We start from the raw sequence: 19,003 nt of genomic DNA, 5'->3' as shown, positions 1-19,003 counted from the left end.
TCCATTCACTATGTCATGACACTGGAAGTCACAGACACCCAATGAAGCTGAGTGTTGGAAGGTTCAAAACAGAGAAAAGAACGTTCTTCTTCGCACAGCACATTGTTAACCTATGGAACTCATTTCCACAGGAGGCAGTGACGGCCACCAACTTGGATGGTTTGAAAAGAGGATTAGACTAATTCATGGAGAAGGCTATCCATGGCTACTAGCCATGAAGGCTATGCTTCTGAATACCAGTTTCTGGAGGTTAGAATGCTCTTGTCCTCCCTAATGGGGGTTTTCCCATAAGGGGCATTTGATTGGCCACCGTGAGAACTAATTACTGCCACCTGAGGCAGCAGCCTCCTTGTGTCCAGTGGTAGGGCTGGTCCTCTCAAGTGGTTCTCTGATGTCTCTGCTTTTTAAGATGCTGAAATGACCCTCATGGTCCCTTCCAACTCTATGAGTCTGTGATTCTATGAAACTTTTTAGGTTTCATAGAATCACAGACTCATAGAGTTGGAAGGGACCATGAGGGTCATCTCAGCATTTTAAAAAGCAGCGACATCACCTTGCCAACAAAGGTCCGCATAGTTAAAGCCATGGTTTTCCCAGTAGTGATGTATGGAAGTGAGAGATGGACCATAAAGAAGGCTGATCGCCAAAGAACTGATGCTTTTGAATTATGGTGCTGGAGGAGAGTCCCATGGACTGCAAGAAGATCAAACCTCTCCATTCTTCAGGAAATCAGCCCTGAGTGGTCACTGGAAGGACAGATCGTGAAGTTGAGACTCCAATACTTTGGCCACCTCACGAGAAGAGAAGACTCCCTGGAAAAGACCCTGATGTTGAGAAAGATGGAGGGCACAAGGAGAAGGGGACGACAGAGGACGAGATGGTTGGATAGTGTTCTCAAAGCCACAAACATGAGCCTGACCAAACTGCGGGAGGCAGTGGAAGACAGGAGTGCCTGGCGTGCTCTGGTCCATGGGGTCACGAAGAGTTGGACACGACTAAATGACTAAACAACAACAACAACAGGAGGGTCATCTAGTCCAACCCCCTGCAATGCAGGAATCTTTTGCCCAACGTGAGGCTTGAACTCACGACCCTGAAAAGTTGCTCCTGTTCAGCTGTTGACTTACATTGTACAGTGGAAATTTAAATTCCCCACAGAACTGAAGAAGCAGGAAGGCTGTGTGCCTTCTTGCTTGCTGGATTTTCCCTTGCTTCGAGACAAACCAAAGCTGGGAGTTTTGGGTGGGGTGGAAACAATAATCCCTTTTTTTTTTTGCAGAGGTCTGTTGGGCAAATATGTTTGATGGCCCGGTTCCAGAGCCTAGAATCTTCTGAAAAGCTCTGATCTGTACACAGAGCTCTATGCTGGCTTAAACGCCATGTCAGTGGCACCCATGGAATATGTTGTTGTTTTTGACGGTTTCCTCACTTTTCTTTACTCGGTTTGTTTTTTTTACAGTTGCTGGTGGTGTTTTTCAATTTTTAAAATTAATTTTCACAAAATTATAAACGAACAAGACAAACAAACAAACACAAATCATAATCTTATTAGAAATTATACTCCTTAACATTGTTAAGTGACTTCCTCGCTTCCCCTTGGTTGAATTTCCATGCATATCCAGTTAACAGTTTTCCAAATCACAGTTCTTATAAAATTTACCTTTAGCTTTAACATCTTTCAGTCTTTACCTTTTGAAATTATACAAATTGATTCATCACTTAACTTATATAAAATCCTAAGCCTATTAGTTATCTGCAAGTTATTTCCAACTAATCTAACTTAACATATTTAATTAAATAATCATTAATTTTTTTCCATTCTTCCTGGTACTCCTCTATCTTATGAACATGTTTGTTTTTGATAAATGGAGATACTGCTGTTTCACACACCCTCTGAGACAGCTTGGTCAGTTAGTCCCGATCCAGTTTAGAAGCTGTTCTTCTGTGATCCAGAATGTTGAAAGATGCAGGACGGATGAAAGGAAAGACCTCTTCTCAGTGCAGAATTAAACTGTGGAACTGCCTCTCGCAGGAAACATCAAAGACCATCAACTTGGATGGCTTTAAAACAGGATTGGACAAATGCATGGAGGATATCAACAGCTACTAGCCTGTGCCTCCACGGCTGGCTGTATCAATGCTTCTGTATCCCCATTGCTGGAAGCTGCAGGAGGGGAGAGGGCTCTTGTGCTTGAGTCCTGCTTGCAGGTTTCCCATGTGGATATCTGGGTGGCTACTGTGGGAGCAGGATGACATGGGCCTGATCCATAATACTGTACGTTTTGCTTATGTCCTTAAAATCTGCAGCCTTAGCCAGCAGGAAGGACTGAGAATTTATTACGCCGTTTTGCTCGCCAGATGTCTTGAGTGCCAACATGACTGCTTTCTTTGGGGCTGGTAAGCAAGCCATAAGGAAGCATCTTTGTCAAACGCTATAAAAAAACTCTTGTTTTTCACCTCTTGCCTTGTTTGGTGTGACTAAGACAAAGCACACAAGGAGGGGATATCAAATCAGGAGGAAACAAAATGAACAGGTTAATGTTTCTTTAAACCAGTGGTTTTCAAGCAGTGTGTCATAAGAATTTCAGGTCTCAAATATATAAATTAAATGTACAAGGCATACATTACTATATACACCACATGTCTGAAACAGTACAGGAAGACAGTCCTGAAACCATTTTGACTCTCCCAAACTGACCAAATGTTTCTCTGAAAGGAGGATGCCTGGATCCAGGAATTAAGTACCGTAGTTATAATAACAAAAGAGTGGCCAAAACCCAGATAATGCAATCAGGTAAATGGCAGAAGGAGATAAACAACACACTCAGGATTCTGTTTTAGATCAGCCCCCTGTGATGTATGTATGATGTATCGGGGGAGGTGGTCCTGGGCCACACCACTTCTGTGGTGTATGTATGTTGTTTCTGAGGGTGGTCTGGATTTTGAGGGTGGGCAATTTCAAAGTCTATATAAGGGTGGGCAGACCTTTGTTCTGAGTCCTCCTCTGTCCTCCTGCATGTGAGGGGAGCACGCTGTTGCAACAGTTTTAATAAAGATCAGGCTTAATAGCTGCTTTGCTTCCCAATATTCTCTGGTTGGCCTCTGTTATTTTCTCCTACCGATAGGGAACCCACTTAAGAACTCTATACAGGCTCTTGGATACACCGTAAGGGGAAAAGGGCAGGTTTTGTTTACCACACATGGCACCCTGGGGTGCCTTGAATGGTGGTCAGGAGTGCTGTGGGCAACTCTGGCCTCTGGCCCTCTTTCCTTCTCTCCCTCCTCTGATGCCCTCTCACGTCTCTGTCTCCCAAAAGCTTGCACAGCTGTCCGTTGCAGTAGCCCTGGCTACAAGTTCCACAGGCAAATGGTGCCTCTGGGGCTGGCTGGGCGGTGCTGGTTGCCAGGAGCTGAGGCAGCTTTGGAGTAAGCAAGCAAGCAGGCGAGAGAGCCCAGCCAGCCAGTCTGCCAGTCCTTGCCGTTGGGAATTGACAGATAAGTGGGAGGCACTGTGCTGGCCTTTCTTGTCCTTGTTGTGTGCAAGGTCTACCTGGGAGCCAAGTGCCCAGTGCTAAAGGGGAGCCTTTCCGCCATGCAGGCCCAGCAGCACCTGCTGCTGCCTCCCAAGATAAAGTGTTGGTCTCATGTTCACCTTTGGCCAGCCTCTGTTGGGCCACTAAGGCTGGGGGCATCCTCTTCCCAGGCCCCTGTGAGGCAGTATGAGGAGGCACCTCTCTTTAGGGTGAGGGGGGCAGCTCAGAGACCAGGGGCAGCAGCAGCAGCTGCCCAGAAGACTCCCAAGGAGAGGGGAGAGGAGAGGAGGCTGAGGGAACACTAAGGGAGAGTGTTTGGAAAAAGGTGAGAGGCTGCCAGCTCTGCAGGCAAAGGGTGACATAACTGGGCTCCTAAGCCCCACATGGGGTGCCACAGAAGGAATGTAGTTGGTCAAGGGAGTCGTAGACACAAAAAGGTTGAAAACCTCTGTGTTCAACCAAGGCAAGCAGCACAATACCAAGGCTACCCGTAATATTATTCTCTTGTGGCAAACTTAGGCAGGTGACGTGGGGGACATCTGTAGCCTTCTGGTGGAGATGTTGATGGATGCCAGCTCCCAGCAGCCTCAGCAGCCTCAGCAGCCAGCAGGACCAAAGGTTATATTAGTAGTAGTAGTATTAAATCCTGCCTTTTTCTCAGTGCGGGAATCAAAGCAGCTTACAAAAATGGAAACAACAATGATAAAATACAGAAGGCTAAAAACGTATAAAAGTTAATAGATAAAAAGTAATTAAACTCATAATAGAATAGAGAGAGAGAGAGAGAGAGAGAGAGAGAGAGAGAGAGAGAGAGAGAAGGGCCTCCCTCCAGGACCTCAGAGCCTGGGCAGGTTCATAGGAGAGTCTAGGATCTAGGAGTCTTGGTTGACCACAAACTTGACATGAGCCAACAGTGTGACGCGGCAGCTAAAAAAGCCAATGCAATTCTGGGCTGCATCAATAGGAGTATAGCATCTAGATCAAGGGAAGTAATAGTGCCACTGTATTCTGCTCTGGTCAGACCTCACCTGGAGTACTGTGTCCAGTTCTGGGCACCACAGTTCAAGAAGGACACTGACAAACTGGAACGTGTCCAGAGGAGGGCAACCAAAATGGTCAAAGGCCTGGAAACGATGCCTTATGAGGACTGCTAAGGGAGCTGGGCATGTTTAGCCTGGAGAAGAGGAGGTTAAGGGGTGATATGATAGCCATGTTCAAATATATAAAAGGATGTCACATAGAGGAGGGAGAAAGGTTGTTTTCTGCTGCTCCAGAGAAGCGGACACGGAGCAATGGATCCAAACTACAAGAAAGAAGATTCCACCTAAACATTAGGAAGAACTTCCTGACAGTAAGAACTGTTCGACAGTGGAATTTGCTGCCAAGGAGTGTGGTGGAGTCTCCTTCTTTGGAGGTCTTTAAGAAGAGGCTTGACAACCGTATGTCAGGACTGCTCTGATGGTGTTTCCTGCTTGGCAGGGGGTTGGACTCGATGGCCCTTGTGGTCTCTTCCAACTCTATGATTCTATGATTCTATGAGAGAATAGGGTCCTTCAGATAGCCAAGGCCGAAGCTGTATAAGGCTTTCATGACCAATATTTGAACTGTGCCCACAAACAGAGCAATAGCCAGTGGAGCTGTTGTAACATGTTATTCGCACACTCCCTATAATCCTTCCAGAAACTTCTGGAGGGTGCTACATTCTCCACCCCTGTTCTATTGTTTCTGGCACCCAGTGGTAGATGCCTCTGGATATGAAGTTTCCACTGAGATCTCAGTGCTATTAGACCTTGACAGACATATCCACGACAAATTTGCTTAATCCCCTTTCGAAAAGATCCCTGGTGGTCAGATTCTGGGTCTGTTGAGCAGAGCACCATGTTTTACACTAGATACCTATTATAGCATCACCAATGGTCAGGGGTGACAGGAGTTGGAGTCTAGCAACACCCATTCTACAGAATGGTTTGTTCTGCTTCTTGACTCATTGACCACAACAGCACTGGCTGTTACAGCTGGCTGAATGGGCCATTATGAGGTAGATAGAAGCTGGATCTGTTTGTGTGCTGAAGGACTTCAACAAAGGGCTGGTCTCCTTAGGAATGCCCTTTGCTCATTGCGTAATTAAACAATAGCTTTATGCCTGGAAGTTGCATCTTAAAATCCCCTTTGAACAAAGTTCATCTGAAGGGGATTTTCAGGTGCCGCTTCCGGGCATAAGGTTCTATTTTCATACCACTAAGAACCCTTCTTCTTTCTTCTTTGGCGATCACTCGTAGCCGAGTAAGATTGTCTTCCATAAACACGGTTTTAACAGTGAGTCTGTGACTGTGGAGGCCAATTCTGGATCCACACGTCCTTCCACAGTGGGGACATAGTTTTCTGGGCAGGAGTCGATCACGGTGAGGGTTTGCCAAATGTGCCTTCCTCTTAGCACATTTCTCCCTTTTGTCCCAGGTTCTAGTGTCTTCAAAGCCCATGACACCTTTGGTAAAGGCTGTTCTCCAATTGGGGCACTCGCAGGCCAGTGTTTCCCAGTTGTCGGTGTTTATACTACATTTGTTTAGATGTAAAGGTAAAGGTAAAGGTAAAGGTACCCCTGCCCGTACGGGCCAGTCGTGTCCGACTCTGGGGTTGTGCACCCATCTCACTTAAGAGGCCGGGGGCCAGCGCTGTCCGAAGACACTTCCGGGTCACGTGGCCAGCGTGACGAAGCTGCTCTGGCGAGCCTGCACCAGCACAGCACACGGAAACGCCGTTTACCTTCCCGCTAGTAAGCGGTCCCTATTTATCTACTTGCATTTAGGGGTGCTTTCGAACTGCTAGGTTGGCAGGCGCTGGGACCGAGCGACGGGAGCGCACCCCGCCACGGGGATTTCATTTTTAGATGTAAGGACTAGGGATATGCCAGTGGGACCATCCCTCTGAAGCAGTCCTTCAGCATTGAAATGGAACCTTTTCATTTGTCCTTCTGACCAGAAAGTTAGCCAGGAGAAAGAATAGGCAAGCTATAACAGAGCCAGAAGGAAAAATGGGGGAAAGAATTAAAAATTGGTGGTGGGGGAGTTTCAGAGAGCAAAGAGGTTTGCTGCACGGGCCCCTGGAGTTCCTGCCTTTACAGAACCAAACTTTGTTGTCATGTTGGCCTACACAGAAACCAAGGAATATGGGGAAGAACAACCACCGCTCATTGGTATAGCACCTGCCTCACACGCAGAAGGCCTCGGATTCACTCCCTGGCAGCGTGGGAAATACGAAGCACTGGAGAATTTCAGCCAGTCCGTGTCGAGAATGCTGAGCAACATGGATACAGCACAAGGAAGTTTCCTGCTTAAATCTGCTCTTTCTTCAGAACCACCCTCACTCACCAAACATCTGCAAAGTCAAGTTTTGGAAGCAACATCTCAACTATTGCTTAAGCTAAATTCCTTCTAGACAAAGGAGGACCCACAGAAGATGAAAAGGAGACAGACTTTAAAGAGAAAAGCTTTGTTTTGAATGTTGGATCCCAACCAGTTTTTTTAAAGGGCAACTTTCCCCTGTGGCATCTGAAGTTATCCAACCCTGAGAAGCCTCAGTCAGTTGCCAGGGGCCATTGATGTTTAAACAGCTCAATTTTTCTTCAGCAAAACAAAACAAAACACTTTGCTTCTTTTCCAATACTCAGCCGTGCAGCAGGGAGAGATAATGGCTTGCTCTGATCAGACACAAGTTAGAAAATGAAATCAGGAAATGGGACACTGTTTAAAATCTGGAGCCTGCTTAGGACAACCCACTGACACAGTGCATCTGGTTTCCAGAACTCATTTTACCAGCTGCAATTGGTCTCCAGAGCTTGAGTCCCAAATCAAGATGCAGAGCCCAATGTGAGTTTGCATTCAAAAGGCATGTGTTGTAGACCGGTTAGATTGTTGGACTAGGAACTGGGAAAAACCAGGGTTCAAATAATTCACTCAGCCATGAAGCTCTCACTGAGTGACTTTGGGTCAGCCACTAACCTCTCAGCCTAACCTACCTCACAAGGTTGTTGTTGGGGGGGGGGGTTAAATGAAGAGGGGCCAACATGGCATGATAAAAGTCTGTAAAATTATATCAGGACAAGTTACTTGTTGTTTACTGCTGTAACATTTTTTTCCTCAAAATTTATCCTCTGTAGCAGGAAAATAAACAGTATTTTTTAAAAAAGGGGGGGGCGTGTCAAACTCTGTCTGCCACCCCCCTGGATAGAAAGGTGGTAAAAAAACAATTTTTTAAAAAAAAATGAAACAGTCACTAGAAGGATGGTTTTCAAGATTGAAGATTGAAGCAAGATAGGCTCTTGGTGAGGCCTGGCAAAACTTTGCTCCCTTGAGGGTGTTAATTTGCATTGGGAGGAAGACCAGGGCTGGAAATATCCCTGTGAAAGCCTGTGTGATTGTGACTTCCTCAAATAATCTACACTCATTATCTACAAAAATCAATAACACACACAATAAGGAAGTTAAGCATTGGTTCTGGAACTGACTGTCTTCTTTGCAATTTGCCCATCGAGAGGAAGAAGAAGAAGAAGAAGAAGAAGAAGAAGAAGAAGAAGAAGAAGAAGAAGAAGAGGAGGAGGAGGAGGAGGAGTTTGGATTTGATATCCCGCCTTCAGGAGTCTCAAAGCGGCTAACAATCTCCTTTCCCAGCAGCTGCATGTGGAGGAGCGGGGAAGCGAACCCGGTTCCCCAGATTACAAATCTACCGCTCTTAAACACTACACCACACTGGCTCTGTGGACAGTTCTGGTTGCATCATTTTGTACCCTGAGCCAGCAACCAGGAATGACTGGGAAAGTTGCAGAGGAGTCAGCAAAAGTTAGATTAATTCCCAGCATCCCCCAAATTAGGAGAGGAGCAAGTGGGAGTAGATAGCAGCAATACGTAGCAGTTGATAGGTCTGGCATTGTGTGACATCTCTGCTAAGCAAAAAAATAAAAAAGGGACCCAACTCACCTCTCCACACGTAAATTATGCAAATAGTCTGGTTTTTTTTTTTGCAATTTATTACCTTTTGACTAGGAATGACAGCGGGTGTGTGGACTGAAGCCCCCCTCCCTCAAACTAGAGGGATGCTGAATAAGTTTTCAAAGGCCCAATATTTTGTTGTATGTTGTCAAAACCTTTTCAGCCAACTCCTTTCATGCATAAGGACTAGATGCTTGGTGTTTCTCTTTTAAATTAAAGCCCCAAATTACCAGGAAGCTGCATTCAGTGTCACATTTTCCGCTTCTTCTTTGGGCCTCCTTCAAGTTGGCTTGCGGGGGGCAGGGTGTCATACAGACACCCACAGACACCCCCAGCTAACTTTGGCTGGTGCTTTTAATAGAGTGCTGAATGACACACATAGCCCCAAACAGGGAACAATTAAAAATGAGATGGTAAAGTCTTCCTAATATAAAAAGCTAAAGCAGGGCTTAGATGAGCCTTTGCCAACCTGATGCCCTCCTGATGTTACTGGACTCCAACTCCCATCATTCCTCATCACTGGCAGTGGTGGCTGCTGGGAGTTGTAGTTCAGCAACATCTGGAAGGAACCACAACGTCCTTCATCCCCGCTTTCCAGCGATTAAGCAGGCCAGCATTGTAGCTTTATTTCCTTTTATTCATTGATACACTTACACCTCAGCCTTCAAATAAAAGAGAGATAAAATTCAGGTTGGTTCAGCTTGACTTAATGCCATAAATAGGATCAGTTTTAGCACCGACGTTCACATATATTGGAAGAAAAATCCATGTAGTTTCACTGAGACATTACAAAAATTAGTGTGGATTTTTTTTTTAAACACAAGCTTATTCAGAGTAGAATACAAAAAACACTATTTTAAAAAAGTAAGATAAACACACACACAAACACACCCTTCATTAATCTCGAAGATTAATACTATTTAAAGTTATTCTCAGCCCAGCTGCTGAGCTCCCAGCGCAGTTTGGCCACCCGCCTCCTGAGCGAAGACTGGGAGAGGTTTCGGGACCGCACCTGGGCAGCCCGCAGGTTCTGCGCCATCACCTGGTAGTAGTTGACAATGGCTTGATCTCTGCAGAGAAGGAGAAAAGTGTGTTAAGAACATCTCACATCGAGTTGGAGACACAAAGGACTTCCAAGTTAGATCGATGAAGACAGGGCAGACACATCCCAAGGAATAGATGCCGCCCATCTGACTGGGCTGCCACAGCCACCCTGGGCAGCTGCCAGCAAATTAAAACATCAAACATTAAAGGAGCATTGTAGCACATTAAATGTTTGGTGTGGATGGAAGCTGACAGCCAGGGCTGTCAACCCCCTGGGTTGGTTGGTTGGTTGGTTGGTTGTAAGTTAGAAGGCAAGCCAGTGAGGGCTGACTGAGGGCAGGCCACGGTTGGTGATGCAGCACCACATTTCACAGAATCATAGAGTTGGAAGGGATGCAGGCATCTCATCCATGGCAGATATTGAAATACTTTATTGTCACTTGTACAACTTGTATACAGTGAGATTACCCAAGCACCCCCCACTCAGCTCTCTTAGTCTTAATTCCCTTTGTTTACTGACGGACACCCACCAAACCCGAAAGTCAGTTGCCCTGTTGTTATCTTTTCATTCAGCAGCCTAACAGCCCACGGATAGAAGCTGTTCTTTACCCTGTTGGTGCAACTAATCATGCTTCTCTATCTTCTGCCCCAGGAGATCAAGAAAGTGCTGGCCAGGCACCTTAAATCTGTTTAAAAACCTCCAAGGGAGGAGAGTCCATCACCTTCCCAGGGAGTCTGTTCCACTGTCGAACAGCTCTTACTATCAGAAAGTTCTTCTTAATGTTTAGTCGGAATCTCCTTCCTTGTCATTTTATAGAATCATAGAAGTCAGAAGGGACCCCAAGCATCATCCAGCCCAACCCTCTGCAATGCAGGAATCTCAACTACAATAAATTGCCCATGACAGATGCCCATCCAACCTCTGCTTAAAAACCTCCTAGGAAGGAGAGTCCACCACCTGTCAAACAGCTCTTGCTGTCAGAAAGTTCTTCCTGATGTTCAGCTGGAATATCCTTTCTTGTAACGTGAGCCCTACCCTCAGGAGCAGCAGAAAATAAGCCCACTCCATCTTCCATGTGACAGACAGCCCTTCAGATATTTGAAGGTAGCTATCATATGACCTCTCAGTTTCCTCTTATCCAGTCTAAACATCCCCAACTCCCTCAACCGTTCCTCATATGGCATGGTTTCCAAGTCCTTAATTGTCTTGGTTGCCCTCCTCTGCACACCTTCCAGCTTTCCAATATCCTTCTTAAACTGGGGTGCCCAGAGCTGGACCCAGGCTCCAGGTGGGGGTCTGACTAAGGCAGAATAGAGGGGTACCATGACTTCCCATGAACTGGACATTAGACTTCTGTAGATGTAACCCAGAAGAAATGCACTGGCTTTTCCTGGCTAAGCTGCTTGACACCCATGTACCCACCCAAACCATCTGCAAACACATAGAAGATTTCATTTTGGCACACTTTAAGGAAGGCTGGTATTATTCGGGGGGGGGGGGGTAGCTGTCATAGAAAACCAGGGGGTAAAGGTTCTGAGGAGGGCATGCACATATATCTTTTAAAAGCTGGTGTTCTTCATGCAGGAAACGGGTGTGTTAGAGAATATTCCAAGCAAAACAAAAAGAGCACATTTTTACCTGGGTGTTTGTTTTTCTCTCTCTTCAGTTAGAAATGAGAGAATCTCTCATATCGCTAGTAGATGGAGAGAATATTAGGAACAAAGGGTTTACAAGCTGAAAAGGTATGAGATTTTCAACTGGCTCGTAGGTGGTTCCATTTTGATGCCGCTAGAGCCTTGGTCAGCAACAGGCTGCCCTCTAGAATATCTCAGGACAGAAAGTTAAGGGCCAAGCTCCTGAGCTCCACCACCTGCCATCCACCCCCATTGCCACAACCTTCTTTCCGTTCCTCTGGATTGGCAAGGAACAAAATCATAGAGTTGTGGGCTTGGACAGGACCAGAAAGGTCACCCAGTCCTCCAGCTCCCTGCAAGTGCAGGAAGGAAATATCTATGGCAACTCCTTGCCGATTATCATTAGGCAGGCACCTTTGTTGCAGTCGGCTGTATCAGTTCTACTCAGAGTAGAATCATTGAAATTAACTGACATGCCTAGAATCATAGAGTTGGAAGGGATACGGAGGCTCTTCTAGTCCAATCCTCAGCAGTGCAGGAACAGCTTAGGTCTACTCATTTAAGTGGGTTTATTCCAAGTAGAATACAATCTACTGCTTTGGTATTGTTATTGACAATTATATTGACAATATTATTAACATTATATTGATAATGTTATTGTCTGCTGTCTTTAAAGCCTGTTTTCAATCGTGTGGGGGTTTTTTTAATCACTGTGGCATACTCTTATGTAAAACACTTAGAGACTTTTTTTAAAAAAAACCTAATAATAATAATAATAATAATAATAATTTATTTATATCCCGCCCATCTGGCTGAGTTTCCCCAGCCACTCTGGGCGGCTTCCAATCGAGTGTTAAAAACAATACAGCACTGAAGAAATAAATAGACTCCATCTGCAAAAGCACATTGGACCAGGAGGATCTGAACACAGGTCCTGACGCACCCTTCAAGAAACGCACCCCCCCGCCCCCAGCAGGGTCAAGGCAACTACAGCCCCGCCCTAAATAGCAGGCAAGCAGCCTAGCCAATGGGAGGAAGAAGCACCACCCCACACAACGGGCTCACCTCTCTTCTTGGACAATGATGTCGTTGAAGGCCCGAGAGAGACGCTTCAACTGGCGAATGCCGGTGGAGACCATCTCCAGGTTGCAATCAAATTGTCTGCAATGGAGAGAGAATGAAGGAGGGTCATGAATCGGGGCACAGATGGACTAAGCCTGCAGTTCAGCACAGGAACAAGCAGGTACGTTCTTGAGCGAGACACTGGGGACTTCTTCCTAGCCCAGTCCATTATTATTTATTTAATTCTAGCGGCCTCATCGCTTGGGAATTCCAAGAAACCATAAAGTCAGTGTAGTTTTGAAAGGTTCCAGTCTGCCATCTTGAATTAAGATGGGCACCCAATTGTATCCAAAATACAGATGAAAGCCCTGCTCTTTGATCTCAAGAAGCATTGATGATATCATCAGAGGTGTGCAAAGGCACAGCGGGCAGGAAAGCAACTTTCCAAAATGTATAGATTTATCTATAGAGCACTTCAAACTGACCTCTCTTAAGCCAGGTTGAGCCCCTAGGATTAGCGCTATGGGGGAATTCAGGCAAGGACCATCAGCAGGAGTAGCCTCTGCAGAACATAACAGACATTCCTTTGAATGGGTGAACCAGGAGAGAGAGAGAGAGAGAGAGAGAGAGAGAGAGAGAGAGAGAGAGAGAGAGAGAGAGAGGCTGAGAGGCTGTATATGTACAGAAGTCTGAGTTCTCCATGGCAGGAATGTAGCCTACTCTGCAAAGTTAAGAGTAACATCTTTTGCTCTGTCTATTGTTGTTGTTGTTGTCGTTGTTAATTAAATTTATCCCCCACCTTTCATCAGCAGGTGTCAGAGTGGGTTACAACAATTTAAAATTCAGCATTAAACCAGTTGATGAATACAGTTAATGCATACTATGGAACTTCCTCCCTGGACTAGATGGGGCATTGGCCTGATCCAGAAGGCTCTTATGTTCTTAATTTATTATTCTTATTCAATACAAGCAGCCTCATTGCTCAGGAGTTCAAAGACACCATAAAGTCACTGCAGTTTTGAAAGGATCAGTCCACCATCTTGAAGCAAAATGGCGTCCACCTTTATCCAGACATAGATGAAAACCCTGCTCCTTGACCTCAGGAAACATTGCAATCCCATGAATTACCTCTGGCCCTGCCCACAATTGCTATGTGGCCCCCGGAAGGTTTCTCCAAAGAGAAAAGTGGCCCCTGGGCAGAAAAAGGTATACCCCTCTTTGCTGGAAAGGCTGACATAGATCTCACATATGGAGTGGCCTTATATTTCCAAGCAAAGAAGATGTTTCCCCCAGCCTGCAATTTACATGGAGGGGTCAGGATCTGTAACCAGGAACTTTGGCATGCAGGAGAGATGCCCAGCCACGGAGCTGATCGATCAAAACATCAGCCTCACTGGAAACACCTTTTGAGCCTGAAAATAAGAAAGGCTCCAACCCTCCATTCCTTCCTCCTAAGCCCTTGCTGGCAAACTAGCTCAGCAAGCAGCAGACTTCTCTTCCACTTGCCTCCTTTGTCGGACAGACGCAGGAGAACCGTATGGGCTTCTCACGGCTGCAGCCCTCATGGATCTCCGGAGAGGGAGGAGCTCTTTGTTAAGCCGGCAGGAGCCAGGTTGAAAGGGGGATCTCTTGCCAGATGGGGACACAATCCTGGTGTCAGATGTTGGGGTCGAGACAGCGGCAAGCCTGTTGCTCTTGCGGCGAGGGGTCCGGGGCGGCCTGCTTTGGGTTTTGGCAGAGTCCCTGCTGCTGCCACCCACAGAAGCTTTGTTCCAGGAGGAGACTAGCGACCGTGAGGGGCCTTGACAGCTTTGCTGGATTTTCTGAAATGGAAAATAAATGTATTTAAGGCAGTGTCTGGGATTTAGGCTCTGGGATGCATGGGGTAGAAAACATGCTACTCTCCAGATGTTGAACTGCAACAAGATCGCCTTGCCCGCTTGACTGCTTCAATCTGCAGAAATGGCCCATTTACAGAAGCCACATGAACATTTGTAAGAACTTTATATTCTAACATGGCAATTTGGTACTCACTGCCTGTTGATATCCCTGTACTTTTTTCAGCACCTGCTAAAATCATTTTTGTTTAAAGGGAAAAGGACCCCTGACCATTAGGTCCAGTCGTGGCCGACTCTGGGGTTGCAGTACTCATCTTGCTTTACTGGCCGAGGGAACCAGCATACAGCTTCTGGGTCATGTGGCCACCATGACTAAGCCGCTTCTGGCGAACCAGAGCAGTGCACAGAAACGCCGTTTACCTTCCCGCCAGAGCGGTACCTATTTATCTACTTGCACTTTGACGTGCTTTTGAACTGCTAGGCTGGCAGGAGCAGGGACCGAGCAACGGGAGCTCACCCCGTCACAGGGATTCGAACCGCCAACCTTCTGAGTGGCAAGTCCTAGGCTCTGTGGTTTAACACACAGCGCATTTTTGTTTAGACAAGGCTTTAAAAGGTGAGCGCGAGTTTTGATCCGTTTTTACTCTATTGCTATTTTAACGTTTCAAAAGTCTTACATTATTGTCACCAGTATTGCTTTAGTGATAATGTCATTGTTTTATCTTTTTTTGTAAACGGCTTCTGGGAAGCTGAATTAGCATTACAGTAGCTGGATCTAAACTTCCTTTGAATACCTGCCCATTGCAGCCACCCATACCTGCGACACTGTCCCAAAGGCGTTCTTAGCTGTCCTAGTAAGTGTCCGCAAGTTCTGTCTTTTCTCCTTGGCCTCCAGGCTCTCCCATGTCGGATTCTCGTCAATGTTCACCTCCACTTCTTTTAAAGGCATCCGCTTCCGCAGAGACATCCGCATGGACGTCATGTTGCGAGAAGACTTCTTCCTGAACCTGTCCGGAAGCGGACTCTCCTCTAGGTCAGGCAGGATCTCGTGATTTCGCCAGCCGACAGCAGAGCCCACCACACTCTGGAACACAGATGCCATCTTCCCTTTCCTTGTGCCGGGCTCCCCTAAGTAAAGTATTGTAAATAAGCCCACTCAGGTTTCCAGTCCATAAGATCACAAAAGGGTTACAGGGAGGGAAGGGGAGAACAAAGGCAGGCATTTAGTGTCAGTTGCTAACCACCTGAATTACTCAAGAGGGGTCGATCAAATTCCCATCAGGAGATTTACCATATTTTTTGCTCCATAAGACACACTTTTTTCCTCTTAAAAACTAAGGGGAAATGTCTGTATGTCTTATGGAGTGAATGTGTGGTCCCTGGAGCTAAATTGCCGGCGTGTGGCACGCTCCTGAGCTGCTCTTTGGGGCTGGCGGGAGAAACCCCGGGTGCCAGCAGAGCAGCCGGGGCTTCCCCCTCCAGCCCCAGAGCTGTTCTTTGGGGCTGTCCTGGCTTCTGGCTTAGCTGCGCGCAGCCTCCCCTTGCCCAGAAAGAGGCTGCACATGGCTATCCCCCGCCAGCCCCAAAGAGCAGCTCAGGGAGCAGTGGGGCTGCGTGCGGCTAAGCAAGAAGCCAGACAGCCAGCGGGATCGCAGCAATCCCGTTGGCTGTTCTGGCTGGATCGCTGTGATCCCGCTGGCTGTCCTGGCTTTTTGCTTAGCCGCGCGCAGCCTCCCCTTGAGGTATCTATCACGTTGCCGTGAGGCAACGTGATAAATGCTTTTAAAATAAAGCATGGCATGGAAAGAGTGGATGGAGAAGTTTTTTCTCCCTCTCTCATAACAGTAGAACTCATGTCTATTCAATGAAGATGTATGTTGGACACATAGGTAAACTGTGGAACTCACTCCCACAGGAGGCAGTGAGGGTCACTGACCTAGATGGCTTTAAAAAAGAATTGGACAAATTCATAGAGGAGGAGAGGGCTATGGATGACTACTAGCCAGGGTGACTATGCTCTGTCTTCACGGTCAGAGGCAGCAATACTTCTGAATCCCAGTTCCTCTAAGTCCCAGAAGGGGAGAGGGCTCTTGTGTTCAAATCCTGCTTGTGCGTTTCCCAGCAGAGGCATCCAGTTGGCCACTGTGAGAACAAGATGCTGGACTATGGGGGCCATTGGCCTGATCCAGCAGGATCTTCTTGTGTTCAAAACTCTATGTAGCTGGATAGCATTCCCAAACATCACTGGTCGCTGGCTTGAAAACTTACGTTGGTCTCTAAGGTGCTACTGGAAGGAATTTTTAAATTTTGTTTTGAAAACTAGAGATACTCAGATGGAAACAGCACGCGAGGATAAATGCGCTATCCATTTTTACTCTGGCCGTGCAAAACGATTTCCAAATATTTTGCTTTCCTAGCAACGCTTAAGAGTATGCGGGGAAACGCCCAGTCTACGTTTTGTTTTGTGTACTCGAGCTTGTTCCCGATCGTTTTGTATTTTACTCGTTTGTATGCTTTTGCTCGCCCACGCCCTGCAGGAATGTAAGACTCGGTTTATTCCGCGTTGCAAAGAAAGGCGCGTCGCATCCTGCTTTGGGGTGCAAAGGGGGAGCCTCTATGATGCCCCGATATTTGCATGCATGCATCTGGGTAATAATAATTGCAGCCGGACCCCAGAGAGCCCCCCTTAAACTCACCTCTGCCGCTCGCAGCTGGGAGATCTGGTCCTCTTTTTGCGGGTCCTTGAAAAGATTTCAAATCGGGCGCCGCCCCCTCCTCGCCCTCTTCAGATTGGCTGGACTCGGCAGCCTCCTTAGCAGAAGGGGCGGGGACAGAGTTTTGAGCCAGGAGCCCAAAGGGAGGCTTTCTGTGCATGCTCAGAGGCGCCCCAGCTTCCTGGCCGCGTCTCTGATCTGAAACACGTTACCCTGACCAGTGAGGTCTGTTGATTTCACCGCTGCTAAGGCTGATTTTTAAGCGGCAAAAGCGTGGCGTTCTGCACATGTTCGGAGACCATCAAGCTTCGTGGCCATATCACGTAAACGTGCTCTGGTTTGAAATACACCCCGATCTGAAATTCGCTGACTTGCAAGTTTGCACGTGCTCAGAGCAGCTTTGCTACTCCACAGAGGGACTCTTAACCTCGAAATTCATTTTTCTGGAGAGTCCCTTAGATAGGAGTCGCAACTAAACGCAGCACTGCCTCTGAGCACGTGTGAAGGGCTCCTGTCCCCGCAGGCTTTCCAAGCGAGAGGCCAGTGGCTTCCTAGGAATTTTAGAGCTTGTAAATCGGGGCTATATACATGTATAAGCACTGAATCAGCCTTGCTATTGCAACCCCGATGGAATTTACTCCTGAGTAAACATGCAGCCTCCGGTAACGCTGCACAAAATGGGAGGTAAAAACCTGCAGGGCTTAGCTCCTCTCAAACCTTCTGCTGTGCATGTTTAGCAGTAACATTCTCTGAGCATGCACAAAGTGCTTTTCCCTCTCAGCAGTGACCAGTCTCAACCTCAGGGTTTCTAGCTACTGGAAGGAATTTTTTTATTTTGTTTAGAATCTGAGGGTGTGACTTCCAGCCAGACATGGGCCCCATCAGCATCCCTCATTTTAAAATATTCCGAGATTGTATCTCTTTTTCCCTCAAAGAAATTAAAGAACATAGGAAGCTTCACGCAGCGCATGAACAGTGGAACTCCCTCCCACTGGAGGCAGAGATGGTGGCCACTAACCTAGATAGCCTTTTTAAAAGGATTAGATGAAATTGTGGAGGATATAAGGCTGTTAGCTGCACTGACCATGCTCTGCCTCCAGAGTCAGGCACAATGATGCTTCTGAATCCCAGTTGCTGGAATCCACAGGAGGGGAGAGCGCTCTTGTGTTCAGATTCTGCTTGATGGTTTCCTACAGGCATCTATTTGGCTGCTGTAAGAACATGGACTGATCCAACAGGCCCTTCTTATGTTCCAAAGCAGGCCCACTGTCCCCCAGACCTTGTGGGGGGCCGGACTATATTTTGGGGGAAAAAATCAACAAATTCCTATGCCCCACCCAGAGATGCATTTCAAATAAAAGCACACATTCTACTCTTTTAAAAACACCAGGCAGGCCCCACAAATAACCCAGTGATGGATTTTAAATAAAATGCACATTCTACTCATGTAAAAACAAGCTGATTCCCGGACCATCCGCAGGCCAGATTGAGAAGGCGATTGGGCCACATCCAGCCTACCCCTGTTCTAAAGTCATCCAGTGTTGTGACCATCACTGCATCTCATGGGAGAAAATTCTGCACATGTACCTGGTGAAAAGGGTAACTACCTGTGTCAGATCTGAATCTTCAGCTTCCTTGGATGGCCCAGAATTTTATACACCATGTATTATTTTATACACCTTTGTCAGGTGCCCCCCCCCCCAAATAAGCTTATTCATTTCTGAATATGTTTGGAATTGCAGCTGTGAAGCAGACTCAGATTCCCCATCGAGCAGCGGCGTAGCGTGGGTTGTCAGCACCCGGGGCAAGGCAAGTAATTTGCGCCCCCTAACCCGGGGCAAGGGAAGTAATTTGCGCCCCACGCCGTGGCGCCCTCCCCCTACCAAGCCTCTATATTCTGTGCTTGTCAGGCTTGGCTGCTGGCCCTCCGTGGCCTGGCAACGGACTCAAGAGACCGGCCGTGGCGGCGCTGGAGGGCTGGTCTGGGGCCCGAGAGAAGCCTCGGAGAGTTCTCGCTGGGTTGACCTCGCAGCCTGGGCTACCCTGCGGGGCTGTTGTGAAAGGCAAAGGCGAGCGGCAGCGTGGCTCGCAGCGGAGCAAAGGGCACGACCACGGTGCCGGGACGTGCCCTTTGCTTGTGGCCCTTTGCTGGGGAGGCTGAGAAGGGCGCCCTTTGCTGCGCTCCCCCGGGA

At 47.2% G+C, this 19,003-nt stretch overlaps 1 protein-coding gene across 2 annotated transcripts; it reads right to left on the bottom strand.

Annotated features, from left to right (window-relative positions):
* Positions 1-9,134: 9,134 nt before the first annotated feature.
* Positions 9,135-17,088, bottom strand: PIMREG (PICALM interacting mitotic regulator). Of its 2 annotated transcripts, XM_081843796.1 has the most exons (6): positions 16,794-17,088; positions 14,915-15,225; positions 13,766-14,082; positions 12,263-12,358; positions 11,202-11,256; positions 9,496-9,588 (listed from the first exon to the last, which is right to left on the bottom strand). In XM_081843796.1, exons 1-5 carry the CDS (start codon positions 16,969-16,971, stop codon positions 11,226-11,228), a joined length of 933 nt encoding a protein of 310 aa, XP_081699922.1. In that variant the 5' UTR covers positions 16,972-17,088; the 3' UTR covers positions 9,496-9,588; positions 11,202-11,225. The 2 variants fall into 2 exon arrangements, with proteins under 2 accessions (XP_081699921.1, XP_081699922.1); XM_081843795.1 differs by lacking the exon at positions 11,202-11,256 and having other exon boundaries at positions 9,135-9,588; positions 16,794-17,085.
* Positions 17,089-19,003: the final 1,915 nt, after the last annotated feature.

Source organism: Podarcis erhardii (assembly GCF_964252035.2).
Source record: "Podarcis erhardii genome assembly, chromosome: 16".
NCBI classification, from domain to species: Eukaryota; Metazoa; Chordata; class Lepidosauria; order Squamata; family Lacertidae; genus Podarcis; species Podarcis erhardii.
This window is presented reverse-complemented; position numbering and strand designations above follow the sequence as displayed.

Coding starts and splice junctions, on each gene's coding strand:
- PIMREG (XM_081843795.1), bottom strand. CDS start 16,971: ATGCACAGAAAGCCTCCCTTTGGGCTCCTGGCTCAAAACTCTGTCCCC. Junction 14,083..14,914: donor CCTTTGGGACAGTGTCGCAG/GTATGGGTGGCT, acceptor TTTCCATTTCAG/AAAATCCAGCAAAGCTGTCA. Junction 12,359..13,765: donor GCGTCTGTCCGACAAAGGAG/GCAAGTGGAAGA, acceptor TCTCCATTGCAG/ACAATTTGATTGCAACCTGG.